This window comes from Doryrhamphus excisus, chromosome 10 (assembly GCF_030265055.1).
Source record: "Doryrhamphus excisus isolate RoL2022-K1 chromosome 10, RoL_Dexc_1.0, whole genome shotgun sequence".
NCBI lineage: Eukaryota > Metazoa > Chordata > Actinopteri > Syngnathiformes > Syngnathidae > Doryrhamphus > Doryrhamphus excisus.
Window position 1 is genome coordinate 10,384,359 of NC_080475.1, and position 27,835 is coordinate 10,412,193.

The window sequence follows — 27,835 nt, forward strand, 5'->3', positions numbered from 1 at the left end:
AAGTAAAAAAAAATTATTACAAAATTATTACAATTTATTCCTCGAAAAAAGTTGCAACTATACAAAATGAACATGGGCTAATTATGACAAGCTTTGAATTGAATTTCATGTAATTTAATTTAATTTCATATATTATATTTTACTTGCAACTATAAGTTGCAACTATATAAGAAAATAAAAAAATAAATATAATTTAATTGAATTCACTTATGAATTGTATTGGGAATTGAAAATAAAATAAAAATTAATTAAAATAAAATAAAATATGTATATCATATTTTACACCAAATTCAATTTAATTTTGTTTTATTTTATTTATGATATTGTATTTTTTACGTCTGAATTTTACTTGAAAAAGTTGCAACTATACAAAATGAACATGGGGCAATTATGACAAGCTTTGAATTGAATTTCATGTAATTTAATTTAATTTCATATATTATATTTTACATCTGAATTTTACTTGAAAAAAAGTTGCAACTATATAAGAAAATAAAAAAATAAATATAATTTAATTGAATTTTATTTCACTTATGAATTGTATTGCAAATAAAATAAAATAAAATAAAATAAAATAAAATAAAATAAAATAAAATAAAATAAAATAAAATAAAATAAAATAAAATAAAATAAAATAAAATAAAATAAAATAAAATAAAATAAAATAAAATAAAATAAAATAAAAAATGTATATCATATTTTACATCAAATTCCATTTAATTTAGTTTTATTTTATTTTTGATATTGTATTTTTTACATCTGAATTTTACTTGAAAAAGTTGCAACTATACAAGTGAGAAGCTTTTAATCCAATGTAATGTAAAGTCATGTAAAGTCATAAAGCAGCGGTGTCGCCGGATGAAGAAGAAGACGAAAGCAAAGCAGGAGTGTGATGACAAGAAGTCACGGACGGGAGAAGGACAAGCCATCAGCGTGCGCTTTTCAAGCTTCCTCGACGTGCAAACGGCGTAGCGTTCCACACCCTAGCGAGAGCAGAAGCGGGAGACTCACCTTGTCGCTGGTCGGCCTCTAGAGGTTAGGAGGGGGAGCTTGGAGGGGAGGGGAGGGGGGGGGGGAGAGGCAATGCGGGAGTTTCTATGTTAGTCTACGCCGTGGACGTCATCCTTCAATACACACCTTCTATCTCTCTTGTCCCTAGTGACAGCCTTTCCTTTTCCTTTCCTCTTTCACAAAGCACTGCTACAATGACGCAACGCTCATCATTAAATTACATGACATTTTTCATTGATTTCAATTGGATTTTATTTATTTTGACCAAAAAATACTACATACTGTTTTAAATAGTAGTCCTGTCCTCATTAAACTCATTAAAAGTCATAAAAATACGAGAGAAAAAAAAGCATGAATTTAGGAAAAAAAACTGTTGTGAACGTACAACAATAAAGTCAAAACTTTATGAGAAAAAAAATCATAAATATACAAGAATAAAGTTTAAAATTCACGCCAAAAAATAGCGAATTAAGTCGTAAAATTTCTTTACTTTATTTTGATTTATTTTTGGATTTTATGACTATTTTTTCATGTAAATGTACGGATTTATCCTCACAACTTGTTGTAAATTTTTGACTTTCTCTGAAATTCTTGCAATGTGACTTTGTGGCACTTAAATTTCCGACATTTGCTTCTTGGTTTTTGTTTTATAATTTGACGACTTCATTCTTGTAAATATATGACAAATTTTTCCTGTAAATTTACAGATTTTTTCTCTGAACTTACACAACTTTATTGGACATTTCAGACTTTTTTTCTTGGAAAAATTGTACTTTTTTGCTCCAACATGTTCAACATTTTCTTCTTGTAAATGTACAACTTTAATTTGTCTTGTAACTTCACAGCTTTTTTCTATTTTCTTTTTTATTCTTGTAATATTACTTTTTTGTTGTAAATTTATGACATTTCTTTTGTAAATTTACATGTCTGTTCTCGTAACTTTTTTTCATCATACATTTTCAACATTTTATTTTCATGAATTTACAACTTTATTTTTTTCTTGTAAATTAAAGACTTTTTTCTCAGAAATGTATGACTTTTTTTTCTCATAGAATTTATGTAATTATTCCCGGAAATTTTTGAATTTGTTTATTTAAATTTACGAATTTATTCTTGTAACATTACGACTTTATTGTTGTCAATTTCAGATTTTTTTTTCTTGTAAATTCTTGCAATATTGGTTTTGTGATCGTAAATTACCAAAATTTTCTTTCTTTTCTTTTTTCTCAGGATTTTTTTTTCTGAAATTTATGACTTTCTTGTTGTAAATCCACGACTTTCTCGATTTTCTTCTTGTGCAATTCATTCGTGCAAAAATACGACATTTTTCTTGTGAATGTACGACTTACAGAATAGAGTGGTCAATCTGCCACTTTATCATCAAAATGTGAGAAGGAAGTTTCTTTCTGATATGCCATAAGGAAAGAGGATAAGGAGTCTATGAAGGGAGCATCTCCTGATGAAGCAAGCGTACCTTTTAGCGGGTGGGTCCTTTTCCACGGGGCTGACGCTCTTCCACACGTCCCCGAAGGAGCCTTTGGACATCTCGTCCGTGATGTTGACCGTGGCCGGGTCGCTCCTTCAAAGAAGACACGACAATGGCGTCAAAGCGTGGGGGAAAGGGTGGGGCCGGGTCGGACTTACTTGAGGTGTCCCTCCAGTGGCACCTGGACCACGCCCTCTTCTTCCGCCATCATGCTGTGCTCCTCCTGTTCCAACATTTACACATTCAGTGTTTGCTGAAGAACATAAACATAACAGTAATACAAAAATATGCTTGCTGACTGTATTGTTTTAAATAATGGCCCATAGTTCCGAAATTGATATCATTTTACATAAAATTAGATGTAATTATCGTTGTAGTTGCACTTTGAATCGTTTACCACAAAGCGATTTCCCCTACTTTTTATAGATAAAAACTTATTTCTATCTGAAATTAAATGTAATTAATTCTGAGTTGCGATTAATCACAGTTAAATATTTTAATCAATTGACAGCCCTAATTTTTATTCATATTAATTTACATTTTTATCTATTCATTTTTAAATGCATTTTTGTTTTTTATTTATTTATTGTATTTCATCAATTTTATATTTGTTTATTTTGATTTTTCTATACAATTTTATGACATTGTTTAAAATTTTGAATGTATCTAATATTAAATGTATTTATTATTTTTAATAATTTAGTAGTAATTTAATTGATTTAATATTTATTTATTTTGTGACAATTTTTTTGTTTTTTTACTGAATCCTATTTCTATATTTTTCACTTATTTGGTAATGTAAAATAAACATAATTTTAAATATTTTTTTAAACATACTTTTTATTAATTGTATGTATGTATGTATGTATTTATTTATTTATGTTTTTGGAGGGGGGGTAAAGCATAGGACCTCTTGCGCAGCATCCTCCAGTTTCTTCTTCTTCCACTCAGGCATCAGGTCATCCAGCCAGCTCAACTCTCTCTTGCTGAAGATGAAGTCCAGAAGCTTGCGGATGAAGACCAGCGCCAAGACCTGAAATATGGATTGAGGGATCGTAATGATGTCCGATTCCCAGCATATAGAGCGGCCGGGCTTTTACCATCATGGGGAAAACGATGGCAGCCCTGGAGGTCTTGATGACCCACAGCAGCACCAAGCAGCTGAGCTGGATGATGGTGAAGAGGTGGACCTTCCTCAGTGGGACGTGGCGAAGGTAAATGAAGTCCGGTTGGTGTTTGGTCGGCATTCCGAACAGCTTCAGACGATCGAAGAACTGTGGACAAATCATTCTGGATGAGGTGTGGCCAACGAAAACATATTTTATTTATTTATATATTATGTATTTTTTCTTTTTTTGTATTTTTTTTGTATTTTTTTGTATTTTCTTGATTATGATTTATATTTCTAGTTATTTTAAAGATTCATTCATTCATTCATTAATTTTCTACCGCTTTTCCTCACGAGGGTCGCGGGGGGTGCTGGAGCCTATCCCAGCTGTCTTCGGGCGAGAGGCGGGGTACACCCTGGACTGGTGGCCAGCCAATCACAGGGCACATATAGACAAACAACCATTCACACTCACATTCATACCTATGGACAATTTGGAGTCGCTAATTAACCTAGCATGTTTTTGGAATGTGGGAGGAAACCGGAGTACCCGGAGAAAACCCATGCATGCACGGGGAGAACATGCAAACTCCACACAGAGATGGCCGAGGGTGGAATTGAACCCTGGTCTCCTAGCTGTGACGTCTGCGTGCTAACCACTCGACCGCCGTGCCGCACTATTTGGACATTTGATTAAAAATGTAACAAATGTATAATGAATAGGACAACCCCTGTTTAATATAATGCTGGAAAAATAATGGGGAGGGGGGTCCTGTCGTGCAAGCTTCCTGACCTGAATACCTAAGCTGGCGGTACGAAAACCGAATGGGATTACAATTTACCAAATTGTTAGCAAAAAGTTCAGACAACTGGAGTCTGGTAAAAACAGGACCCCCTACCCAATCGCCATTTGGAGAAATAATGGGGGGGGGGGTCCTGTCGTGTAAGCTTCCTGACCTGAATGCCTCGAAGCGAGGATGCCCCCATGTAGAGAAAGACTCCATAGAGCACCGGCATGGGAATGAACTGCAATCAGAAGGCGGATGTCAAGGACACGTGCTTCATCCCCGGACGTCTCGGCGTCTCTCCTGACCTTCAGCACGGAGGTCATGAAGACGGAGCAGCCCATCAGGGTGAAGATCATGAGGCCGGTGAAGCGCTGCTCACGGATGCCCAGGAACTTGGGCTGCTCACCGGGGGCCGAGCACTCGGACTCCAGCTTCAAGCTGTTGACATGGGAGATGGAGAGCACGGTGGCCGCCACGAACCACGGCAGGCCCATCACCGAGCACACGCCCAGCATCACCCCGACCACAAACAGGTCCAGGTGGTAGCCGCAGCCTTTCTGGAAGAGGACAGCCCAGACCAGCGTGTCTCGCACACGCGCCGCTGATCAAGTTGTCACCTGACATACCTTCAGTTTGTGCTCCTTCCTGTTGATGATGACCGCTGTGATCTGCTGGTCCATGAAGATCAGGATGGTGCACAGGAGAGCAGGGATGAAGGTGATGATGGTGGTCCACCACGGGTTCGGACCCACGGGGTTGATGACCCAACCACGATCGTCTCTGGTTGGCTAATTTCGTTCAAGACACAAAATCATAAAGTGCATTTTTATTACTCATTTTTCAAATGCAACATTTTTGTATTTTATTTTATTTAAATCACGTTGTATTCATTTTTAAATATTTATTTTTATATATTTGCAAAAACAGTAGAGTGCATTATTGCTTCTTGATTAAGATTAATTGGCATTTTAATTTCTCCTAAGAAAACAAATCATATTGTGTCTTGATTGAGATTTATATTTATATTACTGTACATTCTTATATTTATTTTAATTTAGTCATTTTAAAATATTTTTAAAAAATTGTTATTTCATATATATTTTTATTATAATTTTTTTTTTTATTATTTCTTGATAAAAATATATATGATATGAATTGACATTTGATATTTCTTGTGATGATTTTAATCTAATGAAGTCACAGTTAGAAAGTTTAAAGAGAAAAAAAAAGCGTACTGACTTTAAATTTGCTGGGAACTTGAAGTTTGGGCGATGGAATCCCCAGAGCGTAGTCCACCAGGACCATGGTGAGGATGGTGATGAAGACGGCAAAGTCACTGATGATGGCCCGCACCTGAACACAAACAATAACGAACACCCGACAGGACAAGTTGACCGCAGTGTGCATTTTGGCCACCAGGGGTGACGTGTCCCCCCCAGATGTGGCTTCGGTACCTACCTTGGTGGGGAAGTAGCGCCTGGTCTTGAACTCCTTGAGGAAGGCGGACATGAAGACGGTGGAGAAGAAGAGGACCACGCACCAGAAGAGGACGTCGGGGATGAAAGGGCCGTGGGGGCCGCAGGCGCTGCCCAGGAATTCCCCGTGCAGCTCTTCGCACTCCTACTGACACCCGAGGACACCGTCAAGGAATAGCAATAGCAGTAGCAGTAGCAATAGCAATAGCAATAGCAATAGCAATAGCAATAGCAATAGCAATAGCAATAGCAGAAATAGAGATAGAAATACAAATAGAAAATACAAATAGAAAATAAAAATAAAAATAAAAATAAAAATAAAAATAAAAATAAAAATAAAAATAAAAATAAAAATAAAAATAAAAATAAAAATAAAAATAAAAATAAAAATAAAAATAAAAATAAAAATAAAAATAAAAATAAAAATATTTGAAAAAGCATAAGCCCGGGAGGGGCTCAGATTAGAGCTGCTTCTCCTTCACATCGAGAGGAGCCAGTTGAGGTGGCTCGGGCATCTAGTCTGCATGCCTCCCGGATGCCCCCCTGGTGAGGTGTTCCGGGCATGCCCACACTGGGAAAAGACCTCAGGGCAGACCTAGGACACGCTGGAGGGATTATGTCTCACAGCTGACCTGGGAATGCCTCTGTGTCCTCCCGGTGGAGCTGGAGGAGGTGGCCGGGGACCGGGAAGTCCGGGCTTCCCTACTGAGACTGCTGCCCCCACGACCCGGACCCGGATAAGCGGAGGAAAACGGATGGATTGATGGGTGCCGGATCTTATTTACCTTCACGTCCAACATGGTCCAGTTGAGCTGGGAGGCCGTGATATTCCTCTCCTCCCACAAGCGCAGCGTCTCGTTGCTGGGATGGCCGGGTTCCACGCAAGCGCACCTGGGGGGGGGGCAACATTCACCGCATGCGATACTCTCAGTCATTACTATTCAATTCATTTTTTTAAAAACTAAAAAATGGAAAAGTGAAATAATTGGAGAAATGTATGATTTTTCAAATAAAATATATATTCAAAATAATATATATAGGAAAACGACACTTTGTAAAACAAAAAATATATAAAAAAAAAAAAATATTGCAAAATTAAAATATTTAAAACGTGTCTACTTTTATTGAATAAAAACCAAACATGAATAATAAAAAAAAGTTGAATAATCAACAAAATGTCTACTTTTATTAAATAAAGGTATTCTTTAAAATACCCCCCAAAAAGTGAAAGCACGAGAATAAAACGAAGTACTTACGAGTAGTGCGTCAGCTTCTGAAGGTCGTTGTTCTTGTTGATGGGGTAGTGCACGCCCAGGTGGATGAGCTTCTCCAGCGCCTCGTAGATGAAGATGATGCAGATGAGGGCGGCGAAGGCTTCCTCTGTGAAGCGCGTGATGTAGCAGACCAGCGAGCTGGCGTCGGTGGCCACCAGCAGGAGGCAGAAGAAGGACGTCCACAAGCCGATGCAGGCCCTCAGGGACAGGTAGGACAGCCCGTAGTCCCTGCGTGGAGGCACGTGAGACGTTGCAGACACGGCTTCGCTGCGCAAGAACCACCACCGAGCGAGAAAGCGACCAAAAAAAGCAAAAAAACACACTTGCAGAACTTGAAGAGAATCTTCTCAAACACAAGAACCGGACCTGTGCTGCCAAGGATGGTGAGAGGCTGGCCAGCAAAGAGCGAGTAGGCGATGCCGGTCATGGACGCCCCGAATAAAGACTCGATTGCGCTCTGGAAGCACCGCGGCAAAAGCCGGGGGTCAGAGAAACATCTCCTTTTCCAACAAGAGCCATCATCTTACCACGCGGCCCTCGGTGGCCTCGCCCAGGAGACCCCCGAAGGTGATGACAGGTGACATGCAGGCGCAGTAAAGGAAAAGGAAAGAAGCCAGACACTGCAGGCTGATGGCGTCCGTGTAGTCGGAAAGGTAGTGAGGTGCCTTTCTCTTGATGTCCATCACCAGGCCGCCAAACAGCCTGGAGGGGGAGGGGGGGGACAAAGAGGCATTTTTAGCGGCGTAGCAACGGCTAACGCTTTCTTTTCCACCTACTTTCCCGTGCGTTGGAGCTCAGGGCCGCCGTGGCCTCCGTGCTCCTCCGACTCCACCAGGTCGGTCACACCGTTGGGAACCGGAGGGATCTTACGCTTTTCCTGCAACAACAAAAAAATATTGCCAGGAAAATGCCGTACAAGTTGCATTTTTTACCAGAAATAATTAAACTGCTATCAGCTAAAAATATGTCTTCAACTACGTGCTTTGATGATGCAACTCCACTGTGGGAGGAGGGGGGGGGGACACAAACTGGAATGCCGAACACAACATTCCCTTCACAGGCTATTTCTGGGATGCTTTATTTAAGCATATCTTCTCCAGCCCCATCCATGCCAACGTTCTCTACCATGTCTCCCGCTCTGGGATGTGCTGGGCTGGAGCCTATCCCAGCCCACTTGGAGCCTTCCCAAGCAGCTAGAGCCTATCCCAACCCACTTTGAGCCCATCTCAGTAGCTAGAGCCTATCCCAGCCCACTTGGAGCCTTCCCAAGCAGCTAGAGCAGGGGTGGGCAAACTACGGCCCGGGGGCCACATTCGGCCCGCCAAGTGTTTCAATATGGCCCGCCTGTTTTTTCCAAATATTTCATTTGAACTCAACATACAACCTGGCATCATGGCTTGGGCCAATTTTTTGATGGTTGAGGTAGCTGCTTTATCAATTTCGTTATTTGATGTGGTCTGTTACAAAATGCTCCTGTAAAAAGGGACACAAGCACATAATAATAATAATAATAATATTAATAATAATAATAATAATAATAATGTTGTCAATAATGATAATAATACTACTATTATATTAATATTGTTGTTAATAATATTAATATAATAATGGTAGTAATATTACAAAATATTCCTGGAAAAAGGAGCACAAGCACAATAATAGTAATACAAATAATGACAATAATACTACTATTATATTAATATTGTTGCTAATAATATTAATATAATAATGGTAGTAATATTATTATTATAACAAAATAATAATAATAATAATATAATAACATTACTATAACTAATAATAATAATTCTAATAAAAATAACAATAATAATAATAATAATACATTGAGAAACACACTTTACATCAAATAAATGATTTCAAAGTGCACATATAGCAGATTGCATGACACTTTTACATGTAAAATATGTGTAAAAATATAGGCGTAAAAATGGACTGTTATGTGTAAAATACTACATAATCCCCCCGTCAATTTTGTTAAATTAATGCGGCCCGCGAGTCAAAAAGTTTGCCCACCCCTGAGCTAGAGCCTATCCCAACCCACTTGGAGCCCATCTCAGTAGCTAGAGCCTATCCCAGCCCACTTGTAGTCTACCCCAGCAGCTAGAGGCTATCCCAGCCCACTTGGAGCCTTCCCAAGCAGCTAGAGCCTATCCCAACCCACTTGGAGCCCATCTCAGTAGCTAGAGCCTATCCCAGCCCAACTTGCTACTTTGCTGTGCTGATCCCAGGTTGGTACCTGGGAGGGCACGTTCTTGGGAGGCTCTATCCTGATGGAGGGATCCCACTCCCCAGGGGGTAACACCGTCACTTGGTCCAGGAACTCATCGATGCCGGCCACCAGGTCGTTTCTGTCTTTGGCTTTATACGCCACATCATGGAAAACCTGGAGGGGAGGGGCCATGTTAGAAAAGCAGCATCGGCGCCGTGGGAAATGCTGACCAAACGGCGGGAAGGGTCCGGAAAGTCCACATTTGCGAGGTCTCACCTCGTCAGTCATCAGGGTGGCGATGGAGCGCCCAATTTCATGGTACTGCGGACCTTTTCCCAGCGGCCCCAGCAGGATGAAAAGGAACCTGGAAGAGACGCAGAGAGCGCTTAGCGATCGTCTGTTCCTAAGAAAGCACAGAGGTCAGCGGGGGGTGGGGGCGGGACCTGGTGGTGATGGGAACCTCGGCCAGGCCGTTGAGCAGCACGGCGGGCGCCAGACGCACAAAGGCCACCACGGGACGCTCCAGGAACTCCAGCTCCCCCACCAAGACGTTGGACGCCTCGGCACCGGGTGGGATTTTCTTCATGAAGTGAAGGTCAATCTAAGAACGTCAACAAGACATGACACAATGAAACTACAAACATGGAGTAGAAAGGGAACTACGAACATGGAATATAAATGAGACTACAAACAGGGAGTAGAAATGAAACTACAAACATGGAGTAGAAATGAGACTACAAACATGGAGGAGAAATGAGATAGTGAGACTACAAACATGGAGTAGAACTGAGATGACAAACAGGGAGTAGAAATGAAACTACAAACATGGAGTAGAAAGGAGACTACAAATATGAAGGAGGAAATTAGACTACAAACGTGGAGTAGAAATGAGACAATGAGACTACAAACATGGAGTACAACTGAGCCGACAAACAGGGAGTAGAAATGAAACTACAAACATGGAGTAGAAAGGAAACTACAAACATGGAGTAGAAATGAGACAATGAGACTACAAACAGGGAGTAGAAATGAAACTACAAACATGGAGTAGAAATGAAACTACAAACATGGAGGAGAAATTAGACTACAAACATGAAGGAGGAAATTAGACTACAAACATGGAGTAGAAATGAGACAATGAGACTACAAACATGGAGTACAACTGAGACGACAAACAGGGAGTAGAAATGAAACTACAAACATGGAGTAGAAAGGAAACTACAAACATGGAATATAAATGAGACAATGAGACTACAAACAGGGAGTAGAAATGAAACTACAAACATGGAGTAGAAATTAAACTACAAACATGGAGGAGAAATTAGACTACAAACATGAAGGAGGAAATTAGACTACAAACATGGAGTAGAAATGAGACAATGAGACTGCAAACATGGAGTACAACTGAGACGACAAACGGAGTAGAAAGGAAACTACAAACATGGAGTAGAAATGAGAGAATGAGACTACAAACATGGAGTAGAACTGAGACTACAAACAGGGAGTAAAAATTAAACTACAAACATGGAGTAGAAAGGAAACTACAAACATGGAATATAAATGAGACAATGAGACTACAAACAGGGAGTAGAAATGAAACTTCAAACATGGAGGAGAAATTAGACTACAAACATGAAGGAGGAAATTAGACTACAAACGTGGAGTAGAAATGAGACAATGAGACTACAAACATGGAGTACAACTGAGACGACAAACAGGGAGTAGAAATGAAACTACAAACATGGAGTAGAAATGAGACAATGAGACTACAAAGATGGAGTAGAACTGAGACTAAAAACATGGAGTAGAAATGGAACTACAAAGATGGAGTCTTTTCCAGAGTGGTATTCGCCGTGTGAGTGAGGAGTGAGTGTGGTGTTGGGAGGAAAAGAATCTGGTGTGAAGTCATCCTGAATTTTCCCAGGCTTGGAGGTGAAAGGTGAGCGGTCCGCACGTTATCCGACTCTTAATCAAACACGCACCCCCCTGCCGTTTTGGCCCAGGGTGGTTGGCGCGTCCCGTCGGGTGGACAAACAGCAGAAGAGGCGGTTGCTCACCTTGCTGAAGTCCACGGCGCTGTTTTCCCTGCTCACGTCTTGTTTGCCTTCGGTGCTGGCCGGCTGGGACTGCGGTGAAACCGTTTGGCCTGTGAAGAAAACCGCAGTGTCATTCCCGCCAAAACCAGGTGGGAAGAATGCCAAGGAAAAATGGGAAAAGGACTGCAGTGATGTGTGAGTGATGAACATTTCTGAAAAAAAATGTCTCAGTTTTGACGTTGGAATCAAAGCTTGGGCAATGTGGCAATGCTGGGTTGGCTTGGCAGCATGCCTTGCGGGCGCTGAATCTGTTGTGCTTCTCATCAAAACAAACATGGGGCATCACTAAAAGATGACTGGAATGCATTACACGGCCATCAAGAACATTGTAGACCTGCACAAAACTGGAACTAACTACACAAGTCTAAAAGACTGTAGACTTGAGCAAGACTGGAACGGACTACACACTCATCAACAACATCGTAGACCTGCGCTAGACTGGAACGGACTACGCGGTCATCAACAGCATTGTAGATCTACACAAAATGGACTACATGGCCAGCAGGAACATTGTAGACCCGCGCAAGATTGGAACAAACCATACGACTCGTAACAAGACTGTAGACCCGTGCAAGACTGGGACAAACTATACGACCAGCAACAAGACTGTAGAATTGTGCAAGACTGGAACGGACTACACGGTCATCAACAATATCGTAGACCTGCGCAAGACTGGAATGGACTACATGGGCATCAGGCACATTGTAGACCCGCGCAAGACTGGAACAAACTATACGACCCGCAACAAGACTGTAATGGACTGCAATAAAGTGTGTGTGAGTAAGCAGTGGGTGCTACCACTACAAGTGGAGAAAATCTAGTAGTTAGTCTATTGATCTATTGATCTATTGAGCTATTAATCTATTGATCTATTGATCTATTACGGAGGCTATCTCTACTGTGGTGGACTACAGATCTTCATTGCCTGTGCAGACTTCATGCTCTTCCAGCGAGATGGGCCGGTAGCCTTGCGCCACGGCCTCCAGGACGCTAAGACGCTTGTCCCGCTTCCCGTCAACCGCCGCCTCCGGCCCGGCTCTGACGTGACTCCTGAGCGCGCTCAGTGGTGACCGAGGCGCGGTCAGACACCGCATGCAGCACTCGTATGGCTGCCGCCACTCCGCCGGAGCGGTCGGAGCTGGGCAGGGTTCCGCTGGACTGGGAGGTGCTTTGAAGTTTGAGCAAAGATGAGCGAAGATGATGGTAGCGGACATCATGGAGGTACTCACCGTTCTTGTCCATGGAATGTGGTTCGGACTGCTTCTTGCCGATGTCTGCGAAGGAGCGCACGATGGGGATGCGGTTGGCCAGCTTCTTGTGGTTCTGGTGGTGATGCTGCTTGAGCAGAGCCTCACGGATCCTCCTCCGGGCGTCCTGACCCACTGGGCCTGACACTTCATGCTGGTCCAGGACCATATCTGCCGAGGACAATGCATGCGTTTCTGGCACACAGTCATCTGTTTGTTTTTTACTCATACATAATATATTTCTAAGGTGGAAAAATATTTCTACAAAAATATTTTTTAAAAACAGCAAAAGTTAAATTTTTTACAGGATTTTTAAATTTCAAAAATTTGCAAAAATGTCACTTATTTTTAGAAGAATAAACAAATAAAAAAAACAAATGTAAAAAGCAACAGTGGAAATATTATTTTTTCACCAAAACATAATTTAAAAAGAATAATGTGTTTTGTAATTAAAAAAATACTTTTTTTTTATCTCAAATAAATGCGAAAAAAACTTTTTTAATTAAAAAATATTTAGAAAAAATAATAACTACAAATATATTTTGTAAAACTGCAAATGTGCATTTTTTTTACAATTTTATAATTTTAAAAATATCCCAAATTTGCAAAAATGTCACTGTTATTTTTTATGCTGAAAATAAAGAAGTGGCATGGTGGACGAGTGGTTAGCGCGCAGACCTGACAGCTAAAAGACCAGGGTTCAATCCCACCCTCGGCCATCTCTGTGTGGAGTTTGCATGTTCTCTTTGCGCATGCGTGGGTTTTCTCTTCCCACATTCCAAAAACATGCTAGGTTACATGCTAATCCAAATTGTCCATAGGTATGAATGTGAGTGTGAATGGTTGTTTGTCTATATGTGCCCTGTGATTGGCTGGCCACCAGTCCAGGGTGTACCCCCCGCGACCCTCATGAGGAAAAGCGTTAGAAAACGAATGAATGAAAATAAAGAAGCAAAAAAAAATCAAATAAAGGCAACGTTGTTGTTGTTGTTTACCAGCGATCTCCTCCAGCGAGTGAGCCCTCATGTCCAGCATGACGGTGCCGTTCATGATGCAGCTGCGGAGTTCGAACAGACTGTGGAGAGACAGCGTGGCTACGTAGGGCTTGCTCCATCTTTCGCCGCCGTCCTCCACGTCCTCCTCAAACTTCAGCCATCTGCGTACACACAAACACACAAACACACACATGACTCACACGCACCTTTTCCCACGCGTGATACGACGTCCGCCCACCTGGCTGTCTCCTTCCACTCGGCGTCTTCCCCCTCCCTGAGGCAGATTTCGTCCAGCTCGGTGAAGAGGGCGTGTGGGATGTGCTCCTCGTCGCCATCCTCCGTCCCCAGCAGGAACTGCACCCTCTGCGCCGGCGTGTCTTCTGCGGGCACAACAAGCCCTCAGTTCTTTTTCCGTGCACGCCAACCGGGGTAGAGAGGCTTACTGTGCGAGGGGGATTCACGCCCGTCGTCGGCCGGCGAGTCCCTCTCCTTGGAGCGCTTCCGGTGGCGGTGGCCATGGTGGCGATGGCGGCGGTGTGACCTCCGACCCAGAGGGACGTGCACCCCGATGTAGAGCGTGCGGTGACCTGGAGGAAATGCAGCGTGACGGGAAAAGTGGAATTTTTTTTTAGGAGAATGCCTTCTGCTTCTTTTTTCCTTTTCTTTTCATGCAAAGCCACACAAAGGCCAGCTCAGAAAAAAGGCCTTTGCAGCGCCTGTGCTTGTGCGTGCCCAAGTCTAGCATGCATGCGCGCGGCGGGAGTGAAGATAATCCGAGCTGACTGTCTCCCCATCCCCCCCCCCCCCCCCCCACCTCCGCCCCCGACATCCAATGCTCACACAACTGTGGAGTCCCCTCTTCCCTCCTGCGCCACACCGAATCACTAAATATCACTTTTATTTTCATTTCATTTATTTATTTATGATGGAGAATTCTTTTTAAAAAAAATAGTTTTGGAAATGCATTAATTTTACATACAATATTTTATATTTTTAAATCTCATAATTTGATTTTTTTTAATTTTATTTTATTTATTTATTTAGGATGACAATTTGGAGTCATCTATTTGAAATATTTTTTTATTTAATTGATTTATTGGAGATTTTGTGTCATAAAGAAATTGTTTTTTAAATGTATTTATTTGATATTTAATGTGAACTTTTTATTTTCATTCATTTTAATTCATTTTATTTAATTCAATTATTAACTTATAAATAATAATTATTATTATTGATATTATTATTTTAGTTAAATGTATTTATGATGGAGATTTTGAGTGACCTCTTTTTAAAATATTGTTTTTAAATGTTTTTTTTACATATTTCATGTTTTAGTATAAAGTTTATTTATTTTTAATGAATGAATGAATTTCTAAATATTTAGTTATTTGTATTATTATGATTTTAGTTGAATTTATTTATTATAGAGATTTTGATTCATTACTGTTTTTGAAATTTGACATATTTAATATTGTTTAATATAATACTACTTAAATTTATTAACTTAAATACTTAAAGTATTTTTATTGAATTTGTTATTACCATTAAAAAAAATATTGCCCAAATATTTCAACTTACTTTCTTGGAATATTTTGGCTTTATTCCCATAATAGCACCTCTTTTCCCACAACCTAATTTTGCCAAGCTGGTGTGGTGTGCATAAATCCGGCATGGCACGGTGCGTCGCTGCCGTGGACGCTTTTGTTGGAGGGCATGAAAGAGAAGCAGGCTGGTTACCTTCCAGTTCTTCTTTCTCAAAGTTGGTGTTGAGCATGGAGCGTGTTCCTCCCCGATCCACCACCGCTTCCTCGTCAGCCCTCTGCCAACACAAACACCATAAAGGCTTAGTCGGAATTATTACAGGCATTTCCTCATTTCTCTATATTCTAACATTTTCGAAATAATTCAATTTTAATTATATATAATCATTTTCAAAAATTATTAAAAAGAATTTCTTTATTCCTCAAGATTATAAAATGTTCTACAAAATAATTAGAATTATTTTAAATAATTTTAAACTAATATATAACAATTTTAATTATTAATTTATTTTTGAATAATTTGTATTTTATCTTATTGGTATTCATTAATTTCTCTATATTTTAAAAGATTTCATTAGAATTATTTTTAATCATTTTTAGACAATTATTAAGAGCATGTAATTATTTCAAAATGTTGTAAATAATTTAATTGTAGTTATTTTTTATGACCAGGTGTATGAATATGCTATGAAAATGTTGAATTGTTGATTAAAAAGGGCTCCCATCGGTGGAGTTGCCAGGAACCGTGCAGGCCGCGGGGCGGTGCTGGGGTCATGTGATCAGCAAGACCGCAAGGGGATCGGGGATGGAGGAGATGGAGGAGGGGCGGACACGCTGCTCAGCGTGATGCACGTGTTTCTCTGGTACTGCGTGCCAAGTACACGGCGTATACAGTACACACCCTATACACATACATACTGTACATATGTACATACATACAGAGAAAATGTACAAATAAGTCAAAAAAACATTTTTTAAAAATGAAAGTGTTAAAAAAGTTACATGTTTTTTATTTTTTACATATTGTTTTTTAAATGCAATTTTGCCATATTTAATATTTTTAAAATAATACTTAAAAGTACTTAAATATTTATTTAATATATTACAAATATATATTTCATTTGATTTGATTTTGAGACATGTCTTTTTACAATATTGTTTTTTTAATGTATTTATTTGACATATTTCATATTTTTTCATATAATGCTTTCAATGACCATTTGGAGTTATTATTATTGTACAATACTTGATCTGTTTGATTGACATTTTATTGATTGATGATGGCCATTTGGAGTCCTCTTTGTTGTCATGTTGAAATAATAGAATGAATATGAATATGGTGTTATTGTTCTAGGGTATTACATAAGATGAGATGAATGGCCATCGTGCATGGCTTGGTTCTGTGGCTCGGGAGATGGATTATCAGCCGTGCTTGTAAGGAGCTCTGTGATTGGCCGTGGCGGTTTTAGTCGTCATGGTTTTTCATCCCTACAGATGTTTTTCCGAGGCGATCCTTCACTGAGAGCATCACTACGTTCCAAAAATGCATCGGCTGTACCGTACGCGTACGCTATGGACCAGATGTGGTCGTCCAAAGGGGAATATTTAATATCCCTAGCGGGGGGAGGGGGGGCGGGGGTCAGTGGGGGGACCACAACAGTCTTATGTGTCGGGTCTAGCTCATCAGGAAATCACGCAAGCACCAACCAAACACCTGTAGGCCTAGGGTTTATGGTTAGGGCTAGGGTTTAAGGTTATGGGTTGGGTTTAAGGTTCGGATGAAGGTTTAAATTTAGGGTTTAACACTAGGGCTTAAGGTTAGGGATAGGGTTTAAGTTTAGGATGAGGGTTTAAGGTTAGGGGTTGGGTTTAATGTTAGGATGAGGGTTTAAGGTTAGGGGTAGGGTTTAAGGTTAGGGATATGGTTTAACGTTAGGATGAGGGTTTAACGTTAGGATGAGGGTTTAAGGTTAGGACAAGGGTTTAAGTTAGGAAGAGGGTTTTAAAGTCAGGGCTAGGGTTTATGGTTGGGGTAGGGTTTAAGGTTGGAATAGGGTTTAAGGTTAGGATGAGGGTTTTAAAGTCAGGGCTAGGGTTTAAGGTCGGGGTAGGGTTTAAGGTTAGTGATATGGTTTAAGGTTAGGGATATGGTTTAACGTTAGGATGAGGGTTTAACGTTAGGATGAGGGTTTAAGGTTAGGGTAGGGTTTAAGGTTAGGGTAGGGTTTAAGGTTAGTGATAGGGTTTAAGGTTATGGGATATGGTTTAACGTTAGGATGAGGATTTAACGTTAGGATGAGGGTTTAACGTTAGGATGAGGGTTTAAAGTTAGTGATAGGGTTTAAGGTTAGTGATAGGGTTTAAGGTTAGGGATATGGTTTAATGTTAGGATGAGGATTTAACATTAGGATGAGGGTTTAAGGTTAGGGATATGGTTTAAGGTTAGGATGAGGGTTTAACGTTAGGACAAGGGTTTAAGATTAGGGGTGGTGTTTAAAGTCAGGGTGAGGGTTTGCGGTTAGAGATAAGGTTTAAGGTTATGGATAGAGTTTAAAGTTAGGGATAAGGTTTAAGGTTAGGATGAGGGTCTAAAGTTAGGGATAAGGTTTAAGGTTAGGATGAGGGTCTAAAGTTAGGGATAAGGTTTAAGGTAATGATGAGGGTTCACGGTTAGGGATACGGTTTAAGGTTAGGATGGGGGTTTAAGGTTCAGGTCAGGACTAGGTTTGAGACGCAGGCCTGTCCAGATAAAGGGCCCTGCAGTGACATACCTGCTGGATAAATCCTTTGTTGTAGTCGGCGGAGAGCATGTTGGTGGCGAGCTAGAGGTTACGAATACGAGGAAGGCGTTCACGTGCGGCGAAGACACGATGCTCTGACTCAATCTGGTCTCATCCAGGGTCAAATGATCGCACCCGTCCACCAATCCCCTCCTCGACCTCTCCCTCCGACGGGGATTAGTGTTGTGACATCAGAGATGCTACCCTGATGTCTCCCTCTCTCTCTCTCTCTCTCTCTCTCTCTCTCTCTCGCTCGCTCGCTCGCTGTCTCTCTGCTGAGCCGTGCGAGCCCCGTAGATCTGTTATCTAAGTCTCGGCCCGGGACGGGACGCTCCAAAAACTGGCGTGGGAAATGTTGCGGAATCAGGAACGCCGACTTGCGCCTTTACCCAGGAGTCCGGACCACCTGGCTTGTGTCTATGTTGCCATGGTAACCAGCAATATGACCACTAGCGCAATGAACTATTGAAATGCTTTACGACTATTGTCCTGTGTTTTCATTTGGACATTTCATGAACGAACGGTGCATTGAGGCATATCTTTAATGATTGATGATTTCTGACTGTTCCTAAATCGGCTTTTTTTTTTTTTACTCATAAACATTTAGAATTTAAAACCCGTATCATAAATAAATCTTATTTTGAGCTCACACTGTAATAAAAAAAAACATGTTTGTGTCATGTTTGTGACAATCAAATCTTTTAATCACCCAAAAATAAATCTAATATTGCATAGAGAAATAGGATGACTTACCACGTTCTTGCTTTCTTGAGCACTTTGTTCCTGCAAGCCAAAGCAGATGTTATTATTAGCTTAGCCGTGCTGCATCGCTCCTCCACACTGTGTGCCTACAACCCCCCCCCCCCCCCCCCCACTGCGATCGCTCCTCCGCACACTGGAGCAACATGGTACCCTGCTGAAACCATGGCAACGCTGTTGCTTGCTGGTGGAGGAGCAGGAGGGCTGCGGGGGACACAAGCACTGGCAAAATAACATCTCCCATGTGTCCTATATGTGTTCCTCATGTTCCTCTCCTGGTTCCTTTGGGCTGTGGGGGGTGGGGGGTATATACAGGGTGCTTTGTGGACATCATTTTTTTTAAATGGCCGCATTCCAGAAAAAAAAAAGTTAGGACACCCCTGTCGTGCTGCACTGCATTGTAGAGTGAAAAGAAATAAATAAAAAAAAGCAGGAAAAGATGGAGGAGGAGATGGCTCTCCTGCTAGCTGACAGGTTGCGTAAGACACCGCTGAAGGTCGAGGACGTGTGAAGTACACACATTGGACATTTCATTAGGTACACCTGCACACTACATCATGTCAGCGTATAACGTGACAGCATTGGGAGGGAAGAAGGTGTGTGTGTGGGGGGGGGGTGTCACGAAAAAACAGTCAATCCTATCTGCGTCCTCCAAGACAAGAAAGAAAGGATTGTGTCTTACCGATGGCAAAAGCGGCTCCATTTGAGCGCCCTGGTCGGTGACGTCCATCTTTTCTCCTCCGTCGTCTTCTTCTTCTTTCTCAGATGCAGCTTGGAGGTGATGATGAAAGTGACGAGGAGGAGGAGGAGGATGACGACGATGATGAGGAAGGTTGCCGAACAGTAAATTCAAAAAAAAAAAATGGAGGTCCTACATCATTTACGCATGGAGGTTGAGGGGTGGAGGGGGGCCGCTCTCGTGCAGGGTAGCTGAAGCGTGTGGGGCTAGGATACACCGGTATATGAAGCTATTTTATTCATTTCTATTCCCACTCTAAACGAAGCAATAGCATTCTTGACATACAAATACCTCATGTTTTTCCATTTATGTCTGTGTGCGTGTTAAATTGATGTATTACGGTAGTCATGTCATAATAAAATACAGTATATGAACAAAAACTGTGTAGAAATGTGACCAGGAGGTTGCAATTGGACACTGTACTCTGGCTCCCCCGTGTGGTCAACTTGTGAATTGCACGATCGTAGTCGTCATTTTAACCCATAAAACATCCCTGCAACACTTCAAATGTGATCTGTACTGCTTCTATGTTTAACCTGAACACATCAAGTCCGTACGTGACGTATAGGAAACATTTAAGAGAGCTTGTCATGTGACTATCCCAGGATGCTTCCCCAAAATGGCGGCGTGTCAAAGTAAGCTAGCTCATTCCCAAAATAATATTTCTTTGCCACAAAACCTCATTTTAAATAAATCTAACTATTGCAATGCTTTAACTGGGTATATAATATATTAAATATTAAACTAAAATATTTAAAACTATATTTCTTACAGGAATAATAAAAAAAACAGCTACAGAAACTAGCTAGCTTTTACAGCCTTAACCCATAAGAAGTCATAGTGTGTCCCACAAATGACAGTGTGTAAGCTAAGCTAGCTCATTTCACAAATCCAGTTATTTTTGTGCTAAAAGATTATTTTAGATTAATTTAATAACTGTAATACTTTAATAGGGTGTCAAATAATATAATTAAACTCTTATCTCGATATTTCTTCAATGAATTCACAGAAAAGAAGCTAGGAAACATTGCTATCGGGCTTTTAGTCATCAAACTGTTGTGAACTACGGATCTGCGAGTCATGAACGGGTCTTTCAACTCTTGAGTGTTTTACTGAATCGTGTTTGACTCCTAGCTAAGTGGAAAAATGAAAAAAGATGTGTCAGGGCGTGATGAGATGTGGCACACTTGTGACTTGAGTATCCGAATCACAACTTTCTGCACGTTCTGTGAATGTTACACAGTTGACTTCAGTGAGCGATTCAACAGATCGATTTTTGTCTTTATTCTCCTAAAATTATAGCTGTTTTTTCCTTTTCTGTTTTTTTATCTTCAACTTTCATCTTGTACATTTTCTTCTGTAATTATAACTTTATTCCCATATTTTGACCACATTTCTGCAACCAAATTTCCCAATAATTACAACTTTATTCGTTCCGCGAATGGCTCCTGGGCTGCACATTGCATACCCCTGCTCTAACGCATCCAAACAATAAAACATGGCGGTCAGTGTACTTGACAACGTTAGGGATTCGTATCACTGCACTTTTTTGTTTTGTTTAAGTTCTGCGTGTAGCAGCACCGGAGTGGGAAACACACATAGCGGGATGTCGTCCGGATCAGAACCACCCTGCGAGGCGTCATGACGCTGACAAAATGGCCGGGAGTTCTGGGCTTAAAGTGAGGCAGGAGAGCGAACGCACTGGCACGCTTACTGCTACCAAAATAATGCGACGCTCATGTCCTCCTGTTGAGGGACATTAGATGTAACATGCCGGCTGTCGTCGTTCGAGACCGTTACTGCTAGCATACAAGCTAGGTAGCGAGCGCGATAGCAAGCTAACGATGCTAGGCTAAGGCTAGCTGATACAACTCTTTAGCGAGAGAAAGAAAAGTTGTATTCCTGAATTAAAGCAAAAAAACACAAAACCCCCAACACATCCGCCGTTATTCGAACACGTTCAAATCGGGTGGGGGTTTATTACTCGCTTGCTCGCCTGACGGCCAGCAAACGTACGCTAGCGTGTGCGCCCTTATGCTATGATTATGTTTCTTATTCATTTCGAACGTTGTAATGTCTGCTGAACAATACGAGGTGTCCACTTAAGCGTCACCTGACAAGCTGTGGACGGAACTTTGGGCAAGAAGCTGTCAGCCATCACCGCCATGGCCCACCCCCCTGTTCAGGGGAACCTGCCCGGTATGCAGGTAGGACAAAGTTTCTTCTTCGTTTTTTTTTTTTTTTAAACCGGACTTGTTATGCCTGTTACCATCTGCACAATATGACACACGTTTCATGCGCAGTCTGCAGGGAGAGTCGGATCCATCCAAATAATGAGTGTATCGATACCCAGAGTCGGATTGATACTCAAGTGATGAGGTGTTATTATATTGTTCTACTTTGCCAGGGAAAGCGGGATGTTAGCCACGGCTACCAAGAAGTTAGCTACACAAGGAAGTTAGCCTGGGCTACCAGGAAATAAACCAGTGCAACCAGGAAGTTAGCCATGGTTATCAGGAAGCGAGCCAGTGCTACCAGGAAGTTAGCTACATAAGGAAGTCAGGCACAACTAATTGACGACAAGGAAGTTAGCCTGGGCTACCAGGAAATAAACCAGTGCAACCATGAAGTTAGCCATGATTATCAGGAAGCTAGCCAGTGCAACCAGGAAGTTAGCTACATGAGGAAGTCGGGGACAACTAATTGACGACAAGGAAGTTAGCCTGGGCTACCAGGAAATAAACCAGTGCAACCAGGAAGTTAGCCATGGTTATCAGGAAGCTAGCCAGTGCTACCAGGAAGTTAGCTACGTAAGGAAGTCATTCACAACTAACTGACGACAAGGAAGTTAGCATGAGCTACCAGGAAATAAACCAGTGCAACCACGAAGTTAGCCATGATTATCAGGAAGCGAGCCAGTGCTAGCAGGAAGTTAGCTACACGAGGAAGTCAGGCACAACTAATTGACGACAAGGAAGTTAGCCTGGGCTACCAGGAAATAAACCAGTGCAACCAGGAAGTTAGCCATGATTATCAGGAAGCTAGCCAGTGCTACCAGGAAGTTAGCTACACGAGGAAGTCAGGCACAACTAATTGACGACAAGGAAGTTAGCCTGGGCTACCAGGAAATAAACCAGTGCAACCAGGAAGTTAGCCATGATTATCAGTAAGCTAGCCAGTGCTAACCAGGAAGTTAGCTGCATGAAGAAGTCAGGCACAACTAATTGACGACAAGGAAGTTAGCCTGGGCTACCAGGAAATAAACCAGTACAACCATTAAGTTAGCCATGATTATCAGGAAGCTAGCCAGTGCTACCAGGAAGTTAGCTACATAAGGAAGTCAGGCACAACTAATTGACGACAAGGAAGTTAGCATGGGCTACCAGGAAATAAACCAGTGCAACCAGGAAGTAAGTTAGCCATGATTATCAGGAAGCTAGCCAGTGCTACCAGGAAGTTAGCTACACGAGGAAGTCAGGCACAACTAATTGACGACAAGGAAGTTAGCCTGGGCTACCAGGAAATAAACCAGTGCAACCAGGAAACTAGCCAGTGCTACCAGGAAGTTAGCTACATAAGGAAGTCAGGCACAACTAATTGACGACAAGGAAGTTAGCATGGGCTACCAGGAAATAAACCAGTGCAACCAGGAAGTAAGTTAGCCATGATTATCAGGAAGCTAGTCAGTGCTACCAGGAAGTTAGCTACATGAGGAAGTCAGGGACAACTAACTGACGACAAGGAGGTTAGCCTGGGCTACCAGGAAATAAACCAGTGCAACCAAGAAGTTAGCCATGATTATCAGGAAGCTAGCCAGTGCTACCAGAAAGTTAGCTACATGAGGAAGTCAGGCACAACTAATTGACGACAAGGAAGTTAGCCTGGGCTACCAGGAAATGAACCAGTGCAACCAGGAAGTTAGCCATGATTATCAGGAAGCTAGCCAGTGCTACCAGGAAGTGGGTTAGTCCTACCAGGAAGTTAGCAAAGGGTTTTTAATTTCTTTTCCTTGGCACTATTTCTAGCCGTGACTCCGGTTAGCTTGTCTGTGCTGCATTTGTTTACCGAGTAGGTGCCACAAACACTTCCTGTCCATCAGTTTTAACGTGTAACGCGTGGGAAATGTACCAAACCGATGGTTCCGTACCAAAAAGTCCTATTACGGTTGTGTAACATTTCCCCGCATCAGAACACCAGAGCGGATCCCGAGGAGCTTTTCACCAAGCTGGAACGCATCGGCAAGGGTTCCTTTGGCGAGGTCTTTAAAGGCATCGACAACCGGACGCAGAAGGTGGTGGCCATCAAGATCATCGACTTGGAGGAAGCCGAGGAAGAGATTGAGGACATTCAGCAGGAGATCACGGTGCTGAGTCAGTGTGACAGCCCCTTCGTCACCAAGTACTACGGATCCTACCTGAAGGTTTGCTGCGCATCAACACGCCTCGCACACTTCCACCATTTCCTGTCTGTAACCTCATCCTGTCCTTGGCATGGCAGGACACCAAGCTATGGATCATCATGGAGTATTTAGGAGGAGGCTCTGCTTTAGATCTGGTGAGTGTTTGATGAAACCCTTCCAATGCTCCTAAGGTTAGAGTTGAATAAACAAAGTCTTGGACAGATGGAACCAGGAGCGCTGGACGAGACCCAAATTGCCACCATTCTGAGGGAGATCCTGAAGGGGTTGGAGTATCTGCACTCTGAGAAGAAGATCCACAGGGATATCAAAGGTCAGAGTTGATTCCTCCATCTCCATAGGAGTTTCCAGCCTGAGCCACATTCATAACATTTCATTTTCTATATATTTAATATATTTAAACTTTCCTCCTAAATAACATTTGGCAATTTTTGACTTATAATATTATAACTTTATTCCCATAAATTGCATTTCCCCCCAAAATAATGTTTAATATTTTATATAATATTATTTATTTATGTATAAAAAATTATAATATTTACAATTTATTTATAATATTATTTATATAATATTTTATATTTTATTATAGTGAAATATTTTCAAAATCATTGCTGATTTTTCCACTTTTGCCATATACAATAAATCTTATTTATAGAATGCTGTGAGCTACACTTTGGACATCCCTTTTGTAGGTTCACAGCACCAGGCTGTCCTATCTAGTCGTTAAGCATGAACTGACTGTGGATATTTAAACTTGCCTCCTAAATAACATTTGGCAGTTTTTGACTTAATATTATAACTTTATTCCCATGAATTGCATTTTCCCCAAAATAATCTTTAATATTTTATATAATATTATTTATGTATAATAAATAATTTATATATTTACAATGTATTTATAATATTATTTATATAATATTTTATATAATATTATTTATTTATGTATAATAAATAATTTATAATATTTACAATTTATTTATAATATTATTTATATAATATTTTATATTTTATTATAGTGAAATATTTTCAAAATCATTGCTGATTTTTTCACTTTTGCCATATACAATAAAACTTATTTATAGAATGCTGTGAGCTACACTTTGGACATCCCTTTTGTAGGTTCACAGCACCGGGCTGTCCTATCTAGTGTTTAAGCATGAACCGACTGTGGACTAAAAGACAAATGCAATGCCCCCCAATCCCCCCCCACAGCCGCCAACGTGCTGCTCTCTGAGCAAGGCGAAGTAAAGCTGGCAGATTTCGGCGTGGCGGGCCAACTCACCGACACCCAGATCAAGCGCAACACCTTCGTGGGCACGCCTTTCTGGATGGCCCCCGAAGTCATCAAGCAGTCGGCGTACGACTCCAAGGTGAGGAAAACCCGGTCGCTTACCGGGAACACTTTTCTAAACGCCGTCCCCTCTTGTGTGCGTTCCAGGCTGACATCTGGTCCCTCGGCATAACCGCCATCGAGCTGGCCAAGGGCGAGCCCCCTCACTCGGAGCTCCACCCCATGAAGGTGTTATTTCTCATCCCAAAGAACAACCCCCCGACTCTGGAGGGAAACTACAGCAAACCGCTCAAAGAGTTTGTGGAGGCTTGCCTCAACAAAGAGCCCAGTTTTGTGAGTATATGCCCCCCCCCAATCACCCCCCTGTCACCACATGTGCCTCCGCCATCTTTTTAAATTCTCGCCCGCTTCGTTTTCCGCAGAGGCCGACTGCCAAAGAGCTGCTGAAGCATAAGCTGATTGTCCGCCACGCCAAGAAAACGTCCTACTTGACCGAGCTGGTTGACAAGTACAAACGATGGAAGGCCCAGCAGTCCAGAACCGCAGAGTCCAGTTCCGACGAGTCCGATTCGTAAGCGTCGTTAGCGACACACGTTAAGCGGCGAGTGCGGGGGTTGATCGCTTGTTTTTGAATGTGTCACAAAAGGGAGCAGGATGGGCAGGCGTCAGGCGGAAACGACTTCGGCAGCGACGACTGGATCTTCACCATCCGGGAGAAAGACCCGAAGAAGCTTCAGAATGGAGAGGGCCAGCCGGGGGCGGCAGAGCAGGTGCCCCATATGAGAAATTAAGACTAAACTCACAGTGTCGTCTTAGAAACGATATCAAAATCATCACACAGCAACTTAACACCCTAAAGATAGCTAGGAAATATACAAGTTGAAAACTATTTTGTTTCATTCAGCTGCCTCTGTCCACCAGAGGGAGCCATGGAGCTTTTTCGTTTTTTTGTTGCGTTTTTTTTTTTTTTACCAAGCATTGTTCCTGAAGTTTGATTTCCGTAAAATAACGTAAGTAACAACCTCTCACTCTCTCTGTCGCCCTGCAGACTAAAGACATTCCAAAGAGGCCTTATTCACAGAACCTGACCGCAGTCATCTCGCCCGCATTCACAGAGGTAACGCACTCTTCAAATCCACAGGAAGCGTTCAAGTCCGTGGAAGATACCATATCTGTGTTGACTCCCAGCTCAAGGCCGACCGTGACCCCTTAGTCCTCGACCGCTTGAAGGAGTCCATCCTACGGGCCGAGGAGGCCTACCCCGGCATTACGGATTCCCTCGTGGCTCACATGGTCCACCGCCTTCAGAGGTACCGCCGCATCCTCTTTGAGGTCCCGTCGGGCTTTCCTGGGCAGTAAATACCCCCCCCTCGTTTTTTCCCCAGTTTCTCCACAACGTCTCCTTTTACGGCGCAGTGAACAAGCTGAACTCTCGTGCAAAGAACCGACACACGCAAAAAGCTCAAAGACCGGAGACATCCACTTATCACGCGTACGACACCATCAGAAACCACACACACACGCGCCTCACGGCAAGCAGCTTCCATCATGGAAAAAAGCTCAGGTAAAGTCCTCGTCAGTGGGCGGGGTCACTTGCTGTGTCTCCATTGGCTCACTCGCGCCATTTGGGAATGTTCGCCTTCAACGCTAGGAAGGAAGTACACGGCGTACACAGAGTACTCTTTTGGATGTGTACCGATGCAAGTATTCCATTTGAGACACAGCCCGATTGTACCAAATGCTTTTAAAAGTCTGTTCGTAGTTTTACCTCCTCCTCTTTTTGTTGTTTCAAACGTCAGCAAGGGGTGTCCGAACCTTTTCCCACGGTGGGGGTGGATGGGTGGGGGGTCGGTCGGTCTGTTTTTACATTTGATTTCATCAACACAGAAAGGTGCGAGTCAAGATACACCACGCTAGCAAATAAACGTCAAGAAAAAGCAGCAGCTTTGCGGCATAGGCGAGTGGCGCGGTGGCTAGGTGTTAGCTTTAGCACTTTAGCATTTTTTTTTATAGCCGGTGGCACATTCTAAAAGTATACTTTAACAAGAAAATATGTATTTAAAAAAAATAATTGCAAAACAAGATTTTTTTTACAAGCATAAAGTTTAAATATTAAGAGACCAAAAAAATCTATTAAGAAATATGTTTCATTTTCCAAGAATGTTTAATTTTGAGGAAAATAATAACATAGTTTTAAAGTTGAAATGTTCTGAGGACAAATAGTACCATTTTAGTAGCATATTGTTGAAATATTTTACCCAAGAAAGTGGCAATTTTACGAGAATACTATGGAAATATTACAAGGACAAATAATGTCATATTCGTAGCATAAACCTGGGGGGGGGGGGACGGACTACTGTATGTGGCCCTGGGTTTGGACACCTTCTGGGTTGTTAAGCCAACAATGCCATATATATATATATATATATATATATATATATATATATATATATATATATATATATATATATATATATATATATATATATATATATATGCGTGTGTATGTAAATGTCTGATCATTGCAGATTTTCAAGTGAAATGTTAAGCTTTTAAAGTGACATAAGAAATAAAAATCTATTGTTAAACGCATCTTTTCTG

At 41.5% G+C, this 27,835-nt stretch overlaps 2 protein-coding genes across 2 annotated transcripts in view; one reads left to right on the forward strand and one right to left on the reverse strand.

The window, feature by feature from the left end:
• Nucleotides 1–21,763, reverse strand: part of LOC131137649 (sodium-driven chloride bicarbonate exchanger-like) — a 30,475-nt gene extending 8,712 nt beyond the window's left edge. The window contains exons 1-25 of the mRNA XM_058085837.1: nucleotides 19,470–21,763; nucleotides 18,782–18,811; nucleotides 15,445–15,526; nucleotides 14,151–14,294; nucleotides 13,946–14,087; nucleotides 13,708–13,868; nucleotides 12,695–12,883; nucleotides 11,427–11,515; nucleotides 9,813–9,970; nucleotides 9,646–9,733; nucleotides 9,397–9,543; nucleotides 7,919–8,019; nucleotides 7,670–7,844; nucleotides 7,466–7,599; nucleotides 7,125–7,370; nucleotides 6,654–6,759; nucleotides 5,852–6,013; nucleotides 5,633–5,746; nucleotides 5,020–5,181; nucleotides 4,699–4,950; nucleotides 4,563–4,631; nucleotides 3,598–3,771; nucleotides 3,408–3,530; nucleotides 2,656–2,720; nucleotides 2,486–2,590 (exon numbers count right to left, since the gene is read on the reverse strand). Of these exons, the coding sequence (XP_057941820.1) occupies nucleotides 2,486–2,590; nucleotides 2,656–2,720; nucleotides 3,408–3,530; nucleotides 3,598–3,771; nucleotides 4,563–4,631; nucleotides 4,699–4,950; nucleotides 5,020–5,181; nucleotides 5,633–5,746; nucleotides 5,852–6,013; nucleotides 6,654–6,759; nucleotides 7,125–7,370; nucleotides 7,466–7,599; nucleotides 7,670–7,844; nucleotides 7,919–8,019; nucleotides 9,397–9,543; nucleotides 9,646–9,733; nucleotides 9,813–9,970; nucleotides 11,427–11,515; nucleotides 12,695–12,883; nucleotides 13,708–13,868; nucleotides 13,946–14,087; nucleotides 14,151–14,294; nucleotides 15,445–15,526; nucleotides 18,782–18,811; nucleotides 19,470–19,517 (3,266 nt within the window). The 5' untranslated portion in view covers nucleotides 19,518–21,763. The remainder of the gene's footprint in view (nucleotides 1–2,485; nucleotides 2,591–2,655; nucleotides 2,721–3,407; nucleotides 3,531–3,597; nucleotides 3,772–4,562; nucleotides 4,632–4,698; nucleotides 4,951–5,019; nucleotides 5,182–5,632; nucleotides 5,747–5,851; nucleotides 6,014–6,653; nucleotides 6,760–7,124; nucleotides 7,371–7,465; nucleotides 7,600–7,669; nucleotides 7,845–7,918; nucleotides 8,020–9,396; nucleotides 9,544–9,645; nucleotides 9,734–9,812; nucleotides 9,971–11,426; nucleotides 11,516–12,694; nucleotides 12,884–13,707; nucleotides 13,869–13,945; nucleotides 14,088–14,150; nucleotides 14,295–15,444; nucleotides 15,527–18,781; nucleotides 18,812–19,469) is intronic.
• Nucleotides 20,858–27,576, forward strand: LOC131137692 (serine/threonine-protein kinase 24-like). Its single transcript, XM_058085930.1, has 11 exons — nucleotides 20,858–21,733; nucleotides 23,716–23,946; nucleotides 24,024–24,080; nucleotides 24,148–24,256; nucleotides 25,156–25,313; nucleotides 25,382–25,567; nucleotides 25,657–25,805; nucleotides 25,881–26,004; nucleotides 26,283–26,351; nucleotides 26,423–26,544; nucleotides 26,620–27,576. The coding sequence occupies exons 1-11, from the start codon at nucleotides 21,692–21,694 to the stop codon at nucleotides 26,651–26,653; spliced, it is 1,281 nt and encodes a 426-aa protein (XP_057941913.1). The 5' UTR covers nucleotides 20,858–21,691; the 3' UTR covers nucleotides 26,654–27,576.
• The last annotated feature ends 259 nt before the right edge of the window (nucleotides 27,577–27,835 follow it).